A 15,239-nucleotide genomic window follows, 5' to 3' on the forward strand; every position below is an offset into this window, starting at 1 on the left:
CCTCCCGAGTAGCTGGGATTACAGGCATGCACCACCACACCCGGCTAATTTTGTATTTTTAGTAGAGATAAGGTTTCTCCATGTTGGTCAGGCTGGTCTCAAACTCCCAACCTCAAGTGAGCCACCTGCCTCGGCCTCTTAAAACGTTAGGATTACAGGTGTGAGCCACCTTGCCTTGCCTAATTTTTGTATTTTAAGTAGAGACAGGGTTTCACCATATTGGTCTCAAGCTCCTGACCTCACCTCAGGTGATCCACCCACCTAGCCTCCCGAAGTGTTGGGATTACAGGAGTGAGCCACTGTGACCAGGCTGTGCTTGATATATAAATTAAACTTTCTCATAGGTAGGTATGGATAGGGAAAATCAGAGTATAGTAGGGTTCTGTACAATCCATGGGTCCGGGCATCCACTGGGGGTCTTGGAATGTATCCCCTGAGGATAACGGGAGACAACTATTGTTTTTCTATTATGATGATACAAGTCAGTTGGGACAATATTCCATGGCCACCTGCCACCCTTCCCTCTCACTTCTCCTTTAATGTGAGTTAGAAGACATCAGGAACTCAACATTGCTCCCAAAACAGACTTTACATTGTGTTTATTCCCCGGCTAAGAAGAACTAGCGCGTGTCACGGCCCCAGCAGGTGACCTGTGAACTGCGCCACCCCCAACCCCTGCTGTCTCGTCTCCTTACTCTACCTAGGCAGTCTCAGCAAGACATCCTTTTTTTTTTTTTTTTTTTTTTTTTTTTTCAGAGTCTCATTCTGTTGCCCAGGCTGGAGTGTAGCGGCATGATATCGGCTCACCGCAAATTCCACAATTCCACATCCCAGTTCAAGCGATTCTCCCACCTCAGCCTCCCCAGCAGCTGGGATTATAGGCCTCGCCACCACACCTGGCTAACTTTTGTATTTTTAGTAGAGACGGAGTTTCATCATTTTGGCCAGGCTAGTCTCTAACTCCTGACCTCAAGTGATCTGCCTGCCTCTGTCTCCCAAAGTGCTGGGATTACAGGTGTGAGCCACTGTGCTCAGCCAATTTTTTTTTTTTTTTTTTTTTTACAGATCCAAATGTATTTTTATGTGGGAAGTAAAAGTTCCTCTTCAAAGTTTCCTGTCTTGTTAAAGAATAAATTATAAGTGTGCTAATAAAACTCTGTGTTAAGCCCTATCCTATGTAGCTGTTAAACATGCTCATAGGTACATAATACATTCTACGTCCCTGTACTTTAACCAAGATATCTGTGCTGGATGCACTCACAGGCATGTCCCAGCTCACAGGCTATGCCCCTTCCTTATTTGAACTTCTCCATTGATTCTACCTGTTTAAAAAAGTTTTAAGTTGTTAGCCAATCTGGTATTAGTTTAGATCTCCAACCAACAGAGACCAGACACAGCAGTAAACACAACCCCAAATGCGTAAGGGATAAATACGTCCGCTTTTCCTTTGTTCACTGTACTCTCGTGGCATGATGGCTGGCGAGGGTGCCCTTCCTGCAGTGCAGAAAGTAAAAATTGCATTGCTGAAAGATCTTTTGTCTCCGTGCTAATTTTTCTTTATGGCACTGAGCATGTGTTCCTAATACTTTACTTTGTTTCTTTTTTTTTTTTTTTAATTTTCTTCATTTCTTCTTTAAAAAAAAAAAAAAACAGGATCTATGTGCAGAACGTGCAGGTTTGTTACCTAGGTATATGCACGCCATGGTGGTTTGCTGTACCTACTGGCCCATCCTGTAAGTTCCCCGCCTCGCTCAAATTCAAGTTTTTTTTTTTTTTTTTTTGAGACAGAGTTTCACTCTTGTTACCCAGGCTGGAGTGCAATGGCGCGATCTCGGCTCACCGCAACCTCCGCCTCCCGGGTTCAAGCAATTCTTCTGCCTCAGCCTCCTGAGTAGCTGGGATTACAGGCACGCGCCACCATGCCCAGCTAATTTTTTATATATTTTTTTAGTAGAGACGGGGTTTCACCATGTTGACCAGGATGGTCTCGATCTCTCGACCTCGTGATCCACCCGCCTCGGCCTCCCAAAGTGCTGGGATTACAGGCTTCAGCCACCGCGCCCGGCTCAAATTCAAGTTTTAATGAAGAAGTGGTTCAGCAGCTCAGAAGAGCCACCAAACCTGAGAAGCTGTCACTTACCCAGCTGACTCTCTGGTCCTAGGAAGGGTCTGCAAGAAAAGCAACACCGTTACCCAGCACGGCCATATGACAAAAGTATGACATAGCTCAACAATCAACTCTGAAACACAACAGGTGGAATGCACGAGTGAATTAAAATGAGGCTATCAGTTATATCTTTAAACGAACGGAGGGCGCAGGGGTGCAGCGTCACCTGTTTATGATGAATGAAATCCCTGCTTTGTTCTCCAAAATCCATTTCAGGGTGGCCAGGTCGTAATTCTCAGGGTGCTGAAAGGCAACGCCTTCCGGAAGTCCCTGCACCACCACCGCCGACTGGTCTCGAAGCATCTTCTCATACGGAACAGGCACCATGACCGTCGTCCCTAATGCTTTCCCTACGAGAAGAGGCAAACATCTTTAGATGGTGTGAACCTCATGTTCTCCCAGTTTAGGTTTTAAGTTTTTTTTTTTTTTTTGTAGAGACTGAGTCTGGCTCTGTCACCCAGGCTGGAGTGCAGCGGTGTGATCTCGGCTCACCGAAACCTTGGCCTCAACCTCCCAAGCAGCTGGGACTACAGGCGCCCGCTGCCGCACCCGGCTAATTTCTTCTGTATTTTAGTAGAGACGGGTTTTCACCATGTTGCCCAGGCTGGTCTCAAACTCCTGACCTCGGGTGATCCACCTGCCTCAGCCTCCCAAAGTGCTAGGATTATAGTGGGAGCCACCGAGCCTGACCTAGTTTTTTTTTTTTTTTTTTTTTTTTTTTTTGGTTTGTTTGTTTTTTTTTAATTAAGAAACAGGGTCTTGGCTGGGCTCACTGCAACCTCCGCCTCCTGGGTTGAAGCAATTCTCTTGCCTCTGCCTCCTGAGTAGCTGGGATTACAGGCGCCTCCCACCACGCCCAGCTCATTTTTGTATTTTTAGTAGAGACATAGTTTCACCATGTCCGCCAGGCTGGTCTCAAACTCCTGACCTCAGGTGATCCACCTGCCTCGGCCTCCCAAAGTGCTGGGATTATAAGTGTGAACCACCATGCCCAGCCTGATATCTATCTGGGATTACAGGCATGCACCACCATTCCCAGCTAATTTTTGTATTTTTAGTAGAGATGGGGTTTGCTCCCCATCTGTTATCTAGCTTTTTAAAACAATGCAAAGGCATTTTTGAAAATTATTTTTATTTTGTAGAGACAGGTCTCACTATGTTGCTCGGTCTGGTCTCGAACTCCTGGGCTCAAATGATCCTCCCGCCTTAGCCTCCCAAGTAGCTTGGGTTATGGGCTCAAGCCACCACGTGCAGTTTTGTCTTTTTTCTTTTTTTTAAATTCCCATCTTCATGCCTATGGAAAGACATGGGTAGGCGTGAGGGAGGTGACTGAGCCAATGTTGGTAATGGCACCTTGATCCCGTTTTAGAGAGCCCCCCGCAAAGGCCAGTGTATTTTTACAGTGTATTTTTACACTGGCCTTTGCGGGGGGCTCTCTAAAACAGGATCAAGGAAGAGTGATCAATACAGAAGTTTCCATAGATCAGAAGATCCAAGATCCATATCATCTTCTAAAGAACACTTAATCTGGTAATTAAGAACTGGTGGCCGGGCACAGTGGCTCATGCCTGTAATCCCAGCACTCTGCGAGGCCAAGGTGGGCGGATCACCTGAGGTCAGCTGTTTGGGACCAGCCCGGCCAACATGGTGAAACCCTGTCTCTACTAAAAATATACAAATTAGAGGGGTGTGGTGGTGGGCGCCTGTAATCCCAGCTACTCAGGAGGCTGGGGTGGGAGAATTGCTTGAACCCAGGAGGCACAATTTGCAGTGAGCTGAGATCGTGCCATTGCACTTCAGCCTGGGCAACAAAGCAAGACTCTGTCTAAAAAAGAAAAAAACAAACAAAAAAAGAACTGCCTCCCCGCTTGATGAGAATATGGGTTTTAAAATATGCAAAACAGCTGGGCATGGTGGCTTATGCCTGTAATCCCAGCACTTTGGGAGGCCCAGGGAGGTGGATCACAAGGTTAGGAGTTCAAGACTAGCCTGACCAGTATGATGAAACCCCATCTCTACTAAAAATACAAAAAAAGATTAGCCGGGTGTGGTGGTGGGTGCCTGTAATCCCAGCTACTCAGGAGGCTGAGGTGGGAGAACTGCTTGAACCTGGGAGGCGGAGATTGCAGTGAGCCAAGATCGCACCACTGCACTCCAGCCTGGGCAACAGAGAGAGACTTCATCTCAAAAAAAAAAAAAAAAAAAAAAAAAAGTTCAAAACATTCTAAGTAGTCATGCCAATAAGACTGTGATACTGTCCTCTTCCTTGGTGAACGATTTAGAGAATTCATGCTTAAAGTGAACATTACCATAACAAAGGCAGAAATAGTCCTCCACTGCCTTCCTGAGTATTTCCGTTTCTCCCGAGTGGACCTGCATCCCGTTCACGGGGCAGGGAGGTTTCATTTCGCGCCGCCCCTCTGCAACACCTGCAAATGCACGATGAGCACCAGGTCAGTATCTAGGCATTTGTGCGGTACACTTCCGTACTGTGTTTCTGGTATTGAAATACAAAATGGAAAAAATGTGAATAAATACAAAACAAGATATTTTAAAGAAAAACAAGAAAAATGGTAATTATGATAAACAGGTTAAAGAACTATAAAAAAATTCAACATATAAAGAAATCGTAGTAGTTTAAGGAAATTATTCTTATTGTTTTTAGAGACAGGGTCTCACTTTGCTTCCCAGGTTGCAGTGCAGTGGGATGACCAAAGCTCTCTGCAGCCTCAAATTTCTGGGCTCAAGTGATCCTCCCATCTCAGCCTCCCAAAGTGCTGAGATTACAGGTGTGAGGCACTGTACCCAGCCAGAAATGATCTTTATAACAGAAATTTGATTTGTCATGCACTTGAAAAGTGACAATAATCGTGTAGGAAGACTATATGCCTGAACCCATTCAAGATCAGCCCCAGAATCAATGGGTCCTCCAAAAGTTCTAAAACTGATGGTTTTGATCAGTCTAGTCAGGAGACAGAAACCACAGTAATTTAAACACAGAAAGGTTGTTTGTTTGTATTAATTTTGTATTAAAGAGGCACAAGTATGGTTTTCTTACATGAATATATTATGTCATTGGTGAAGTCTGGGCTTTCAGTGTGCCCATCACCCAAATAACGTACAATGTACCCATGAAGTCATCCCTTACCATCCCTTACCTGCCTCCTGCCTCCCACCCCTCTGAGTCTCCAATGTCTGTTATTTCACACTCTATGAGCATGTTTTGTTTGTTTGTTTGTGTGTTTTGAGACAGAGTCTCACTGTCGCCTATGCTGGAGTGCAGGGGTGCAATCTCAGCTCACGGCAACCTCCGCCTCCCAGGTTCAAGAGATTCCTGTGCCTCAGCCTCCTGAGCAGCTGGGGTTACAGGTGTGCGCCACCACACAGGGCTCATTTTTGTATTTTCAGTAGAGAGAGGGTTTCACCATGTGAGCCAGACTGGTCTTGCCCTCCTGGCCTCAAGTGATCCCCCCACCTCGGCCTCCCAAAGTGCTGAGATTACAGGGATGAGCCACCGCCCCCGGCCACACTCTCTAGATCCATGTGCACCCATAATTTAGCCCCTCGTTTAAGTAAGGACGTGCAGCATTTGTCTTTTTTAAGTCAAATGATGAAGACAAGAGTCTCCAGTTCCATCCATGTTGCTGCAAAATTTATCATTTCATTCTTTTTTTTTTTTTGAGACAGTCTCACTCTGTCATCCAGGCTGGAGTGCAGTGGCACGATCTCAGCTCACTGCAACCTCTGCCTCCCGGGTTCAAGTGATTCTCCTGCCTCAGCCACCCCAGTAGCTGGGAATATAGGCATGTGCCCCATGCCCAGCTAATTTTTGTAATTTTAGCAGAGACAGGGGTTCGCCATGATGCCCAGGTTGGTCTAGAACTCCTGATCTCAAGTGATCCACCTGCCTTGGGCTGCCACAGTGCTTGGATGACAGGTGTGAGCCACGTGCCCGGCCATTTCATTCTTTTTTATGGCTGATTAGTGTCCCTTTGTGTGTGTACCCCATTTTCTTTATCCAGTCATCTGGTGATGGATGCTGAGTTTGATTGCACATCTTTGCCATGTGAATAGTGCTGTGATGAACGTACAAGGCCGGTGTCTTTTTGGTAGAAGGAGTTCTTTTCCTTTGGGTAGATGCCAAGTAGTGGCCTGGCTGGAATGAATGGCAGTTTATGTTTAGTTCTTTGAGAAATCTGCATACTGTTTTCCACAGAAGTTGTACTGATTTACACCAATAGGTAACGTTTCCTAGAAGAATCGTCAACTGGTAACATGGGATTAATTGCTAGGGCAACTGAGGACTCTAAAGAGAACATGAGCAGCAGGCTGTAGGAGCATCTGTGACTGCTGGACTGAGGCATGGGACCCAGGAGGGAGCAAGTCCAGGAATGGGGCGGCCCCCCAGGGCCAAGATCCAGACCTCATTAAGTAGGATTTGGCCAGAGCCCCGTAGATAGTGCAGAAGCCTGTGGGGGGTGCCCACGCGTGGCTGGCAAGCAGGGGCCTGCTCTTGGGGGGTACTGGCAGAAATCACAGACAGTTGCCCTGTGGGTGTCTGCAAGACTTGCTGGGCATTATAAGGAAGATGCCCTCTAGTGTGCTGATGGAACTTTCTGGGCCAGCCTAGGCAAGAGATCAAGACTCTGTCTCAAAACAAAAAAAAAAGGTGTAGGGTTTTTTGTCTGGTTTTGTTTTGAGATTGGGTCTTGCTGTATTGCCCAGACTGGAGTACAGTGGTGTGATCACAGCACGCTGCAGCCTTGACCTCCCAGGCTCAAGTGATCCTCCCACCTGAGCCTCCTGAGTAGCCAAGACAACAGGCACAGGCCACCACACCTAGCTAATTTTGTTTGTATTTTTTTTAGTAGAGATGGAGTTTTGCCGTGTTGCCCAGGATGATCTCCAACTCCCAAGCTCAAGTGATCCACCTGACTCAGTCTCCCAAAATGTTGGGATTACAGGTGTGAGTCTTTGTACCTGGGGAGGTATCGTTTTTAACATTGTAGAGAAGTTCCTTGACATACGGCCACATACACTCACTCACACTGGAGGTCTGCAGCACGCCTTGACAGACTGAAGGCTCTGAAATTGCCAAAGTAAGAAAAGGGAAAAACGGCCAGGCGCAATGGCTCACACCTGAAATCCCAGCACTTTGGGAGGCTGAGGCAGGCAGATCACTTGAGGTCAGGAGTTCAAGACTAGCCTGGCCAACGGGGTGAAACCTCATCTCTACCAAAGATGTAAAAATTACCAGGCATGGTGGAGGGTGCCTATAATCCCAGCTACTCAGGAGGCTGAGGCAGGAGAATCACTTGAACCCAGAAGGTGGAGGTTGCAGTGAGACAAGATTGTGCCACTGCACTCTACTCCGGGCGACACAGCAAAACTCTGTCTCAAAAAAACAAAGGAAAAAAGGATTATATTAGTGTATAATGGTTATTAACAGACAGTAATACACAGCAAGCCCTGGAAAAGCTTTTTCCCTTTCCTTTGAAAAGGACTAAAGTATGCTGTAAAACATGTGTTTATTTTAGAAATTAAGGGTAATTTGTTCTACGTCACCGAAATTTCTTCTAAGAAACCAGAGTACTGCTGAGGGCCTAGTACAAAATACAACGACCATTTGTCTTGGACTCTGCAGTGTTAAGCTGTGTATATTTGATAAGCTGAATCCAAGAAGATGTGTTAGGATCATTTCTAGGACAGTGCTTACGATACCTTAGAAGAAAATACTACGTAAATCTTGCCTGCAATCATTTTGAGGCTGGGAATACAAAGGGTAAAATTACAAACACCTACAGTATTTTGCAAAGTCTTTCTGAAAATCCGTCCTGGCATTAACGAAAGCGCATCCTCTCTCGGTTCCGACGACAAACACGTCTGTTTCGTACACAGCGATGCAGGCCACTTCTGCCTTGGACTTGGCCAGTTCTTTACACTGAAACAGAAATGAAAAGCAATGTATGACATACAAGGGCAGATCCAAGATCGTGGGGCTGGGCTTTAAGAAATCTAGGGCTGGGTGCGGTGGCTCACACCTGTAATCCCAGCACTTTGGGAGGCTGAGGCGGGTTGATCACAAGGTCGGGAGATCGAGACCAGCCTGGCCAACATGGTGAAACCCTGTCTCTACTAAAAATACAAAAATTAGCTGGGCGCAGTGGCAGGTGCCTACAATCCCAGCTACTTGGGAGGTTGAGAGAGGAGAATTAACTGAACCTGGGAGGCAGAGGTTGCAGTGAACTGAGATCACGCCACTGTACTCCAACCTGGGCGGCAAAGCAAGTCTCTACCTCAAAATTAAAAAATTAAAAAAAAAAAAAAAGAATACAAAACCAGGCTGGGCATCGGCAGCTCAAGCCTGTAATCCCAGCACTTCAGGAGGCCGAGGTGGGCAGATCACGAGGTCAGGAGAATGGGGCCATCCTGGCCAACATGGTGAAACCCCGTCTCTACTAAAAATACAAAAATTAGCCAGGTGTGGTGGCGCATGCCTGAAATTCCAGCTATTCGGGAGGCTGAGGCAGGAGAATTGCTTGAAACCGGGAGGCAGAGGTTGCAGTGAGCCAAGATTGCGTCACTGCATTCCAGCCTGGCAACAGAGCAAGACACTGGTTCAAAAAAAAAGATTATAAAATTAGGTAGCAAGAGGAGTATTTATTTAAAATAAGAAAAATCACTGAGAAAAAAAACAATTTATCAAGCAAACACCATAAGCATCATAAAACCCAAAGAACGTATTTTTATTTACTGCCTGACACGGGTCTCCAACACCTTTTTCCTACATTTTTGGCTACAGACTTTCTGGTTATCTCTTCATATATACATGATAATTTTTTTTTTCTTTTTGAGACAGAGTCTTGCTCTGTTGCCCAGGCTGGAGGGCAGAGAAACGATTTTGGCCGACTGCAACCTCTGCCTCAGCCTCCCAGGTTAGCTCGGATTAAAGGTGCCCACCACCAAACCTGGCTAATATTTTTGTATTTTTAGTAGAGACGGGTTTCAACAAGTTGACCAGGCTGGTCTCAACTCCTGACCTCAGGTGATCTGCCCTCCTTGGCTTCCCAAAGTGCTGGGATTATAGGTGTGTGCCACTGCACCCAGCCTCCTTTTCTCTGTATTTTATTTACTGATAAGAAACACACACATCATATTTATTGGGTTTTTTTGAAACAAGGTCTCACTCTGTCACCCAGCCTGGATTGCAATGATGTGATCACAGCTCACTGCAGCCCCAACCTCCTCGGCTCAGGCGATCCTCTCGCCTCAGCCTCCCAAGTAGCTAACACTGCCGGCATGCGCCACCATGCCCAGCTAATTTTGGTATGTTTAGTAGAGATGGGATTTCAGCATGCTGGCCAGGCTGGTCCTGAACTCCTGACCTCTAGTCATCAGTGTGCCTTGGCCTCCCAAAGTGCTGGGATTACAGGCATGAGCCACTGCGCCTGGCCTATTTACTTCTGAATTTAGGTTTTAAAAAATTTTCTCAAACATGGTAAAATAGGTTACCATTCATTACATTTCAGATCTGGGAAGCCTGAGTTCACATAATTGCATCCATAATGTAATAAACAAATATATAAATAATCTGAAAAGCCCATTATCCTCTATAAAGGTTACCCTTATATAGATGTCAGGCAGAAGGCAAACATCAAAAGTGATACTGAAGCAGCTGGGTACAGTGGCTAAGGCCTGCAATCCCAGCACTTTGGGAGGCCAAGGTAGGCAGATCAGCTGAGGGCAGGAGTTTGAGACCAGAGTGGCTGATATGGTAAAACCCTGTCTCTATTAAAAATACAAAAATTAGCCGGGCATGGTGGTGCATGCCTACAATCCCAGCTACTCGGGAGGCTGAGGCAGGAGAATTGCTTGAACCCAGGAGACAGAAGTTGCCGTGAGCCGAGCTCGCGCCACTGCACTCCATCCTGGGTGACAGGGTAAGATTCCTTCTCAAAAATAAAAGGGATGCTGAAGTGTTTCGTGATTCTCGACAACAATCCATCTGTGGAATGTCGGACAAGTGTCAGGCTGTCTCACCATGGACTCAAGGGCAGACACGAGGAATGTCACCACCATCCTGCTCTCTGAAGAGGGCTCTTCTTCAACGGGCAGAGTAGACACTGCTACCTGGGCCATGATCCCTGTACAAGAGAAGCAATAAGGAAATATTAAAAATTCAGAGTCTGAAACCCACATTCAGAGCTGTGAGGGTGTTCACAAGAGATCTCGTTCAAACCTTCCTCTAGAGGTGCAGAAACAGAAATGTAAAGGCATTTAGTGACTTGCCCACGAGCTCCTGAATGGTAATGCCAACTTTTATTTTATTTTGAGACAGGATCTTGCTCTGTCACCCAGGTTGGGATGTGATCATGGCTCACTGTAGCCTCAACCTTCTGGGCTCAGTTGATCCTCCCATCTCAGCACCAAAGTGGCTGGGACTACAGGTGCATGCCACTACACCTCGCTCATTTTTGCATTTTTAGTAGAGACGGGGTTTCACTATGTTGCCCAGGCTGCTCTCCACCTCCTGGGCTCAAGTGATCTGCCTGCTTCCGCCTCCCACAGTGTTGGGATTACAGGCGTTAGCCACCTCGCCCAGCCAAGATTGTTTTTCATACCAAAGACCCTGTTTTACCAACAGAGCTGGAGTCAGAAAAAGCAGCCTCAATCGCCTCTCTGCTTTTTGGCTAAGATCAGGAGTAGAAAAAGCAGCATCCAGCCAGGAGACGCATAGGTCCTAGAAGGTATTTTCCTGAACATTCTAGATTCCACAATTATCACTCGGTACTCTTACCAAGCTAATGCACATCAAAGAGTATGTAACAGCAAAGGCGTGTTACGTTTCCATTAACCAGAACACTCCCTTAGATGACGCTCCATCCTTATTATTTTGGAAGTTCAGAGAATTTCCATTGATAATCTTATTTTGTCTTTAGTATTCCCAGGAGAGAAAGGGGTGTAAAAGCATTCTCATTTTACAACTTAGCAAGGTATCCAAGCAAAGCTAGAACATACACCAGGACAATTTCTGTCTAGTGCTATTTCCACTTCTTCACACCTTAAATTGCCATTGATCTATGATGTCATCATACACAATGTGTATTAAGAAACGGGGCCAGGCGCAGTGGCTCACGCCTGTAATCCCAGCACTTTGGGAGGCCAAAGCGGGCAGATCACGAAGTCAGGAGATCGAGACTATCCTGGCTAACACGGTGAAACCCTGTCTCTACTAAAAATACAAAAAATTAGCCAGGCGTGGTGGCACAGGCCTGTAGTCCTGGCTACTCCGGAGGCTGAGGCAGGAGAAATCACTTGAACCGGGAGCCAGAGGTTGCGGTGAGCTGAGATTCTACCACTGCACTCCAGCCTGGGCAACAAGAACGAAACTCCATCTCAAAAAAAAAAAAAAAAAAAAAAAAAAAAAGGAAAGAAAGAAATGGGGCCGGCGCGGTGGCTCCTGCCTGTAATCCTAGCACGTTGGGAGGCCGAGGCGCGCGGATCGCTTGAGGTCAGGAGTTTGAGACCAGACTGACCAACATGGTGAGGCCACTTCTCTACTAAAAATACTAAAAATGGCGCGCGTCTGTAATCCCAGCTACTCTGGATTACAGAGTAATCCAGGAGACGCCACAGCAACAGCCCAGGAGGCGCCCCAGGTGACGAAGGTCCTATGTCATCGTCAGAACCGTCAGGGCGGGCAGCGAGCCCTGCAGGATGAAAAGCCCCTGGAGGCGGCGACCCACCCGCCTTCTCCGGGTGTCCTCCTCGGAAACAAGTGCATCCGGGTCACACCGGAAGTTCGCTGCTCCGTGCGCGTCCAAAGGTGACTTCCCGGACGGGCCTTAGTGCAGACTACACGTGGAGCCTTCCGCGCACCCTGCCCATGGCGATGGCTCCCTCTCTTCTCTCCTCTTCTCCCAGAAAGAAACTGCCATCAGGAGGTGGCGTTAACAATGAACACCAGAGGCGGCACCGGGCCAGGCAGGTGACGTCAGCTTAGGACGCACCCGATGCGCTGGTCCCCACGGGACTGAACGCCACGAGAGCCGCGGGCTGGACTCTGGCACCTTGTCTGTTGAAGAAGATACAAAATCAACTGCTTTTTTTTTTTTTTTTTTTTGAGATGGAGTTCCGCTCTACAACCCAGGCTGGAGTGCCATGGCGCGATCTCGGCTCACCGCAACCTCCGCCTCCTGGGTTCGAGCGATTCTCCTGCCTCAGCCTCCCGAGTAGCTGGGACAACAGGTACCCTCCAACACACCCGGGAAATTTTTTGTACTTTTAGTAGAGACGGGGTTTCACAATGTTGTCCAGGCTGTTCTCGAACTCCTGACCTCAAGTGATCTACCTGCCTCGGCTTCCCAAAGCCCTGGGATTACAGGAATGAGCCACTGCGCCTGGTCTGCTTATTTATTTATTTATTTAGATGGAGTTTCCCTCTTGTTGCCCAGGCTGGATTGCAATGGCTTGATCTTGGCTCACCTCCTGGGTTCAAGCGATTCTCCTGTCTCAGCCTCCCTAGTAGCTGGGATTACAGGTACCCACCACCACAACTGGCTAATTTTTGTATTTTTAGTAGAGACAAGGTTTCACCATGTTGGCCAGGCTGGTCTCAAACTCCTGACAGGTGATCTGCCCGCTTCAGCTTCCCAAAGGGCTGTAATCACAGGCTTGAGCCACTGTGCCCGGCCTCTGCTTTTTTAAAAGTCAGAGTCTCACACTGTCACCCAGGCTGGAGTGCAATGACTCGATCATAGTTCACTGCGGCCTCCACCTCGTGGACTCAAGCCATCCTCCCACCTCAGCCTCCTGAGTCACTGGGATTACAGCTGTAAGTCACTGCACCTGGCTCAATGAACTACTTCCTATGAACATTTCTTTCACTTCTGACCTTTTATGAATCCCCTCAACTTAAAATCCAAAGGAATCACATATTATGTAATTCCATTCATATTTAATTTCTAGAGTAGGGATATCTATAGGAACTAAGTGTAGATTACTAGATGTTTAGGGTTGACAGCAAAAGGTAGGTTTCTTTTCAGAGTGATAAAAATATTCACAATTTGTGATGATCGTTATACAACTCTGTGAATATATTTTAAGAAACCACTTTATTTATTTTTATTTTTATTTTATTATTTTTTTTTTGAGACGGAGTTTCGCTCTTGTTACCCAGGCTGGAGTGCAATGGCACGATCTCGGCTCACTGCAGCCTCCGCCTCCTGGGTTCAGGCAATTCTCCTGCCTCAGCCTCCTGAGTAGCTGGAATTACAGGCACGCACCACCATGCCCAGCTAATTTTTTGTATTTTTAGTAGAGACAGGGTTTCACCATGTTGACCGGGATGGTCTCGATCTCTTGACCTCATGATCCACCCGCCTCGGCCTCCCAAAGTGCTGGGATTACAGACTTGAGCCACCGCGCCCGGCCGAAACCACTTTATTTTTATTTTTGAGACAGAGTCTCACTCTGTCACCTAGGCTTGAGTAAAGTGGCATGATCTCAGCTCACTGCAACCTCTGCCTCCCAGGTTCAAGCAGTTCTCCTGCTTCAGCCTCCCAAGTAGCTAGGATTACAGGCACCTGCCACCACATCTGGCTAATTTTTTGTATTTTTAGTAGAGACAGGGTTTTACCATGTTGGCCAGGCTGGTCTTGAACTCCTGACCTTCAGGTGATCCACCCACCTTGGACTCCCAAAGTGCTGGGATTACAGGCATGAGCCACTACGCTTGGCCTTAAATAAAAATTTTTTACCTTTTGTAAACTAGACTACATGAGGAGATGTTTCATTTCTTTGATTATAAAGTTGAAATGCTTGTTTGCATCACTTTACTTTTTTTTTCTGAACCCTGTGGCGCATGGCTGATCCATAGGCAGTGTGCCCAGAGTCAGCCACAAATGTTTTAATATTCATGCATAATTTTTTTTTTTTGAGACAGAGTCTCACTCTGTTGCCAGGCGCCAGGCTGGAGTGCAGTGGTGCAATCTCCGCTCACTGCAACCTCCGCCTCCCGGGTTCAAGCAATTCTCCTGCGTCAGCCTCCTGAGTAGCTGGGATTACAGGCACATGCCACCACGCCCAACTAATATTTGTATTTTTAGTAGAGACGGGGTTTCACCATGTTGGCCAGGATGGTCTCCATCTCTTGACCTTGTGATCCGCCTACCTTGGCCTCCCAAAGTGCTGGGATTACAGGCGTGAGTCACCATGTCCGGCTCAAGCATAATTTTTATATAGCAAAGTTCACCCTTTCCAGTGTATAGTTCTATGATTTTTTTTCTTTGAGACGGGGTCTCACTCTGTCACCCAGGCTGGAGTGCAGCATCGCACTCTCAGATCATTGCACCCTCGCCATCCTGGGCTCACGCAATCCTCCTGCCTCAGCCTCCTGAGTAGTTGGGACCAGAGGTGTGTGCCACATTGCCTGGATCATCGTTTGTACTTTTTTTTTTAATAGGAGGCTTCATCATGTTGCCGAGGCTGGTCTCGAACTCCTGACGTCAGATGATCTGCCACTTCGGCCTCCCAAAGTGTTGGGATTACAGGATTGAGCCACGCCCTCGGCCCCTATGAATTTTGACATATATAAAGTCATATAGGTACCGTTAAAATCAAGGTATAAAACAGTTCCATCACCCCAGAATATTATACCACAGTAATCCCTAGCAGCTGTGATGTCAAAAGTCTGCTTTTTAACAAAAAAGAAAATAAAAATAACACAAACCAACAAAAATACAAACTAAAAAATTTAAAAAGCCAAAGAATAATATAATAGGCAGGATGATATTAGGTGGAATTAAAAAAAAAAAAGATACTATCAGTTGGCATCAACTCTGCTACCAGCAATCATTTAAAAACAAGTGTTTCATAATAATTATTATCAGCTTTTGAGCCAGGGTCTCACTCTGTCACCCAGGCTGGAATGCAGTGGTGCAATCACAGCTCACGGCAGCGTCTGCCTTCCTGGGGTGATCCTCCCACCTCAGCCTCCTGAGTAGCTGGAATCCCAGACATGCCCCATCACGTTCAGCTAATTTTTATATTTTTTGTAGAGAGGGGGTTTTGC

At 46.8% G+C, this 15,239-nt stretch overlaps 1 protein-coding gene across 5 annotated transcripts in view; it reads right to left on the reverse strand.

Annotated features, from left to right (window-relative positions):
• Positions 1–15,239, reverse strand: part of LOC101054086 (general transcription factor II-I repeat domain-containing protein 2B) — a 46,600-nt gene that overhangs the window by 25,191 nt on the left and 6,170 nt on the right. For all 5 annotated transcript variants that reach the window (XM_039460459.2, XM_039460458.2, XM_039460455.2 and 2 more), the window contains exons 2-6: positions 10,208–10,311; positions 7,970–8,108; positions 4,477–4,596; positions 2,334–2,517; positions 2,141–2,169 (exon numbers count right to left, since the gene is read on the reverse strand). In XM_039460459.2, the coding sequence (XP_039316393.1) occupies positions 2,141–2,169; positions 2,334–2,517; positions 4,477–4,596; positions 7,970–8,108; positions 10,208–10,306 (571 nt within the window). In that variant the 5' untranslated portion in view covers positions 10,307–10,311. The remainder of the gene's footprint in view (positions 1–2,140; positions 2,170–2,333; positions 2,518–4,476; positions 4,597–7,969; positions 8,109–10,207; positions 10,312–15,239) is intronic.

Source organism: Saimiri boliviensis, chromosome 20 (genome assembly GCF_048565385.1).
Source record: "Saimiri boliviensis isolate mSaiBol1 chromosome 20, mSaiBol1.pri, whole genome shotgun sequence".
Lineage (NCBI taxonomy): Eukaryota > Metazoa > Chordata > Mammalia > Primates > Cebidae > Saimiri > Saimiri boliviensis.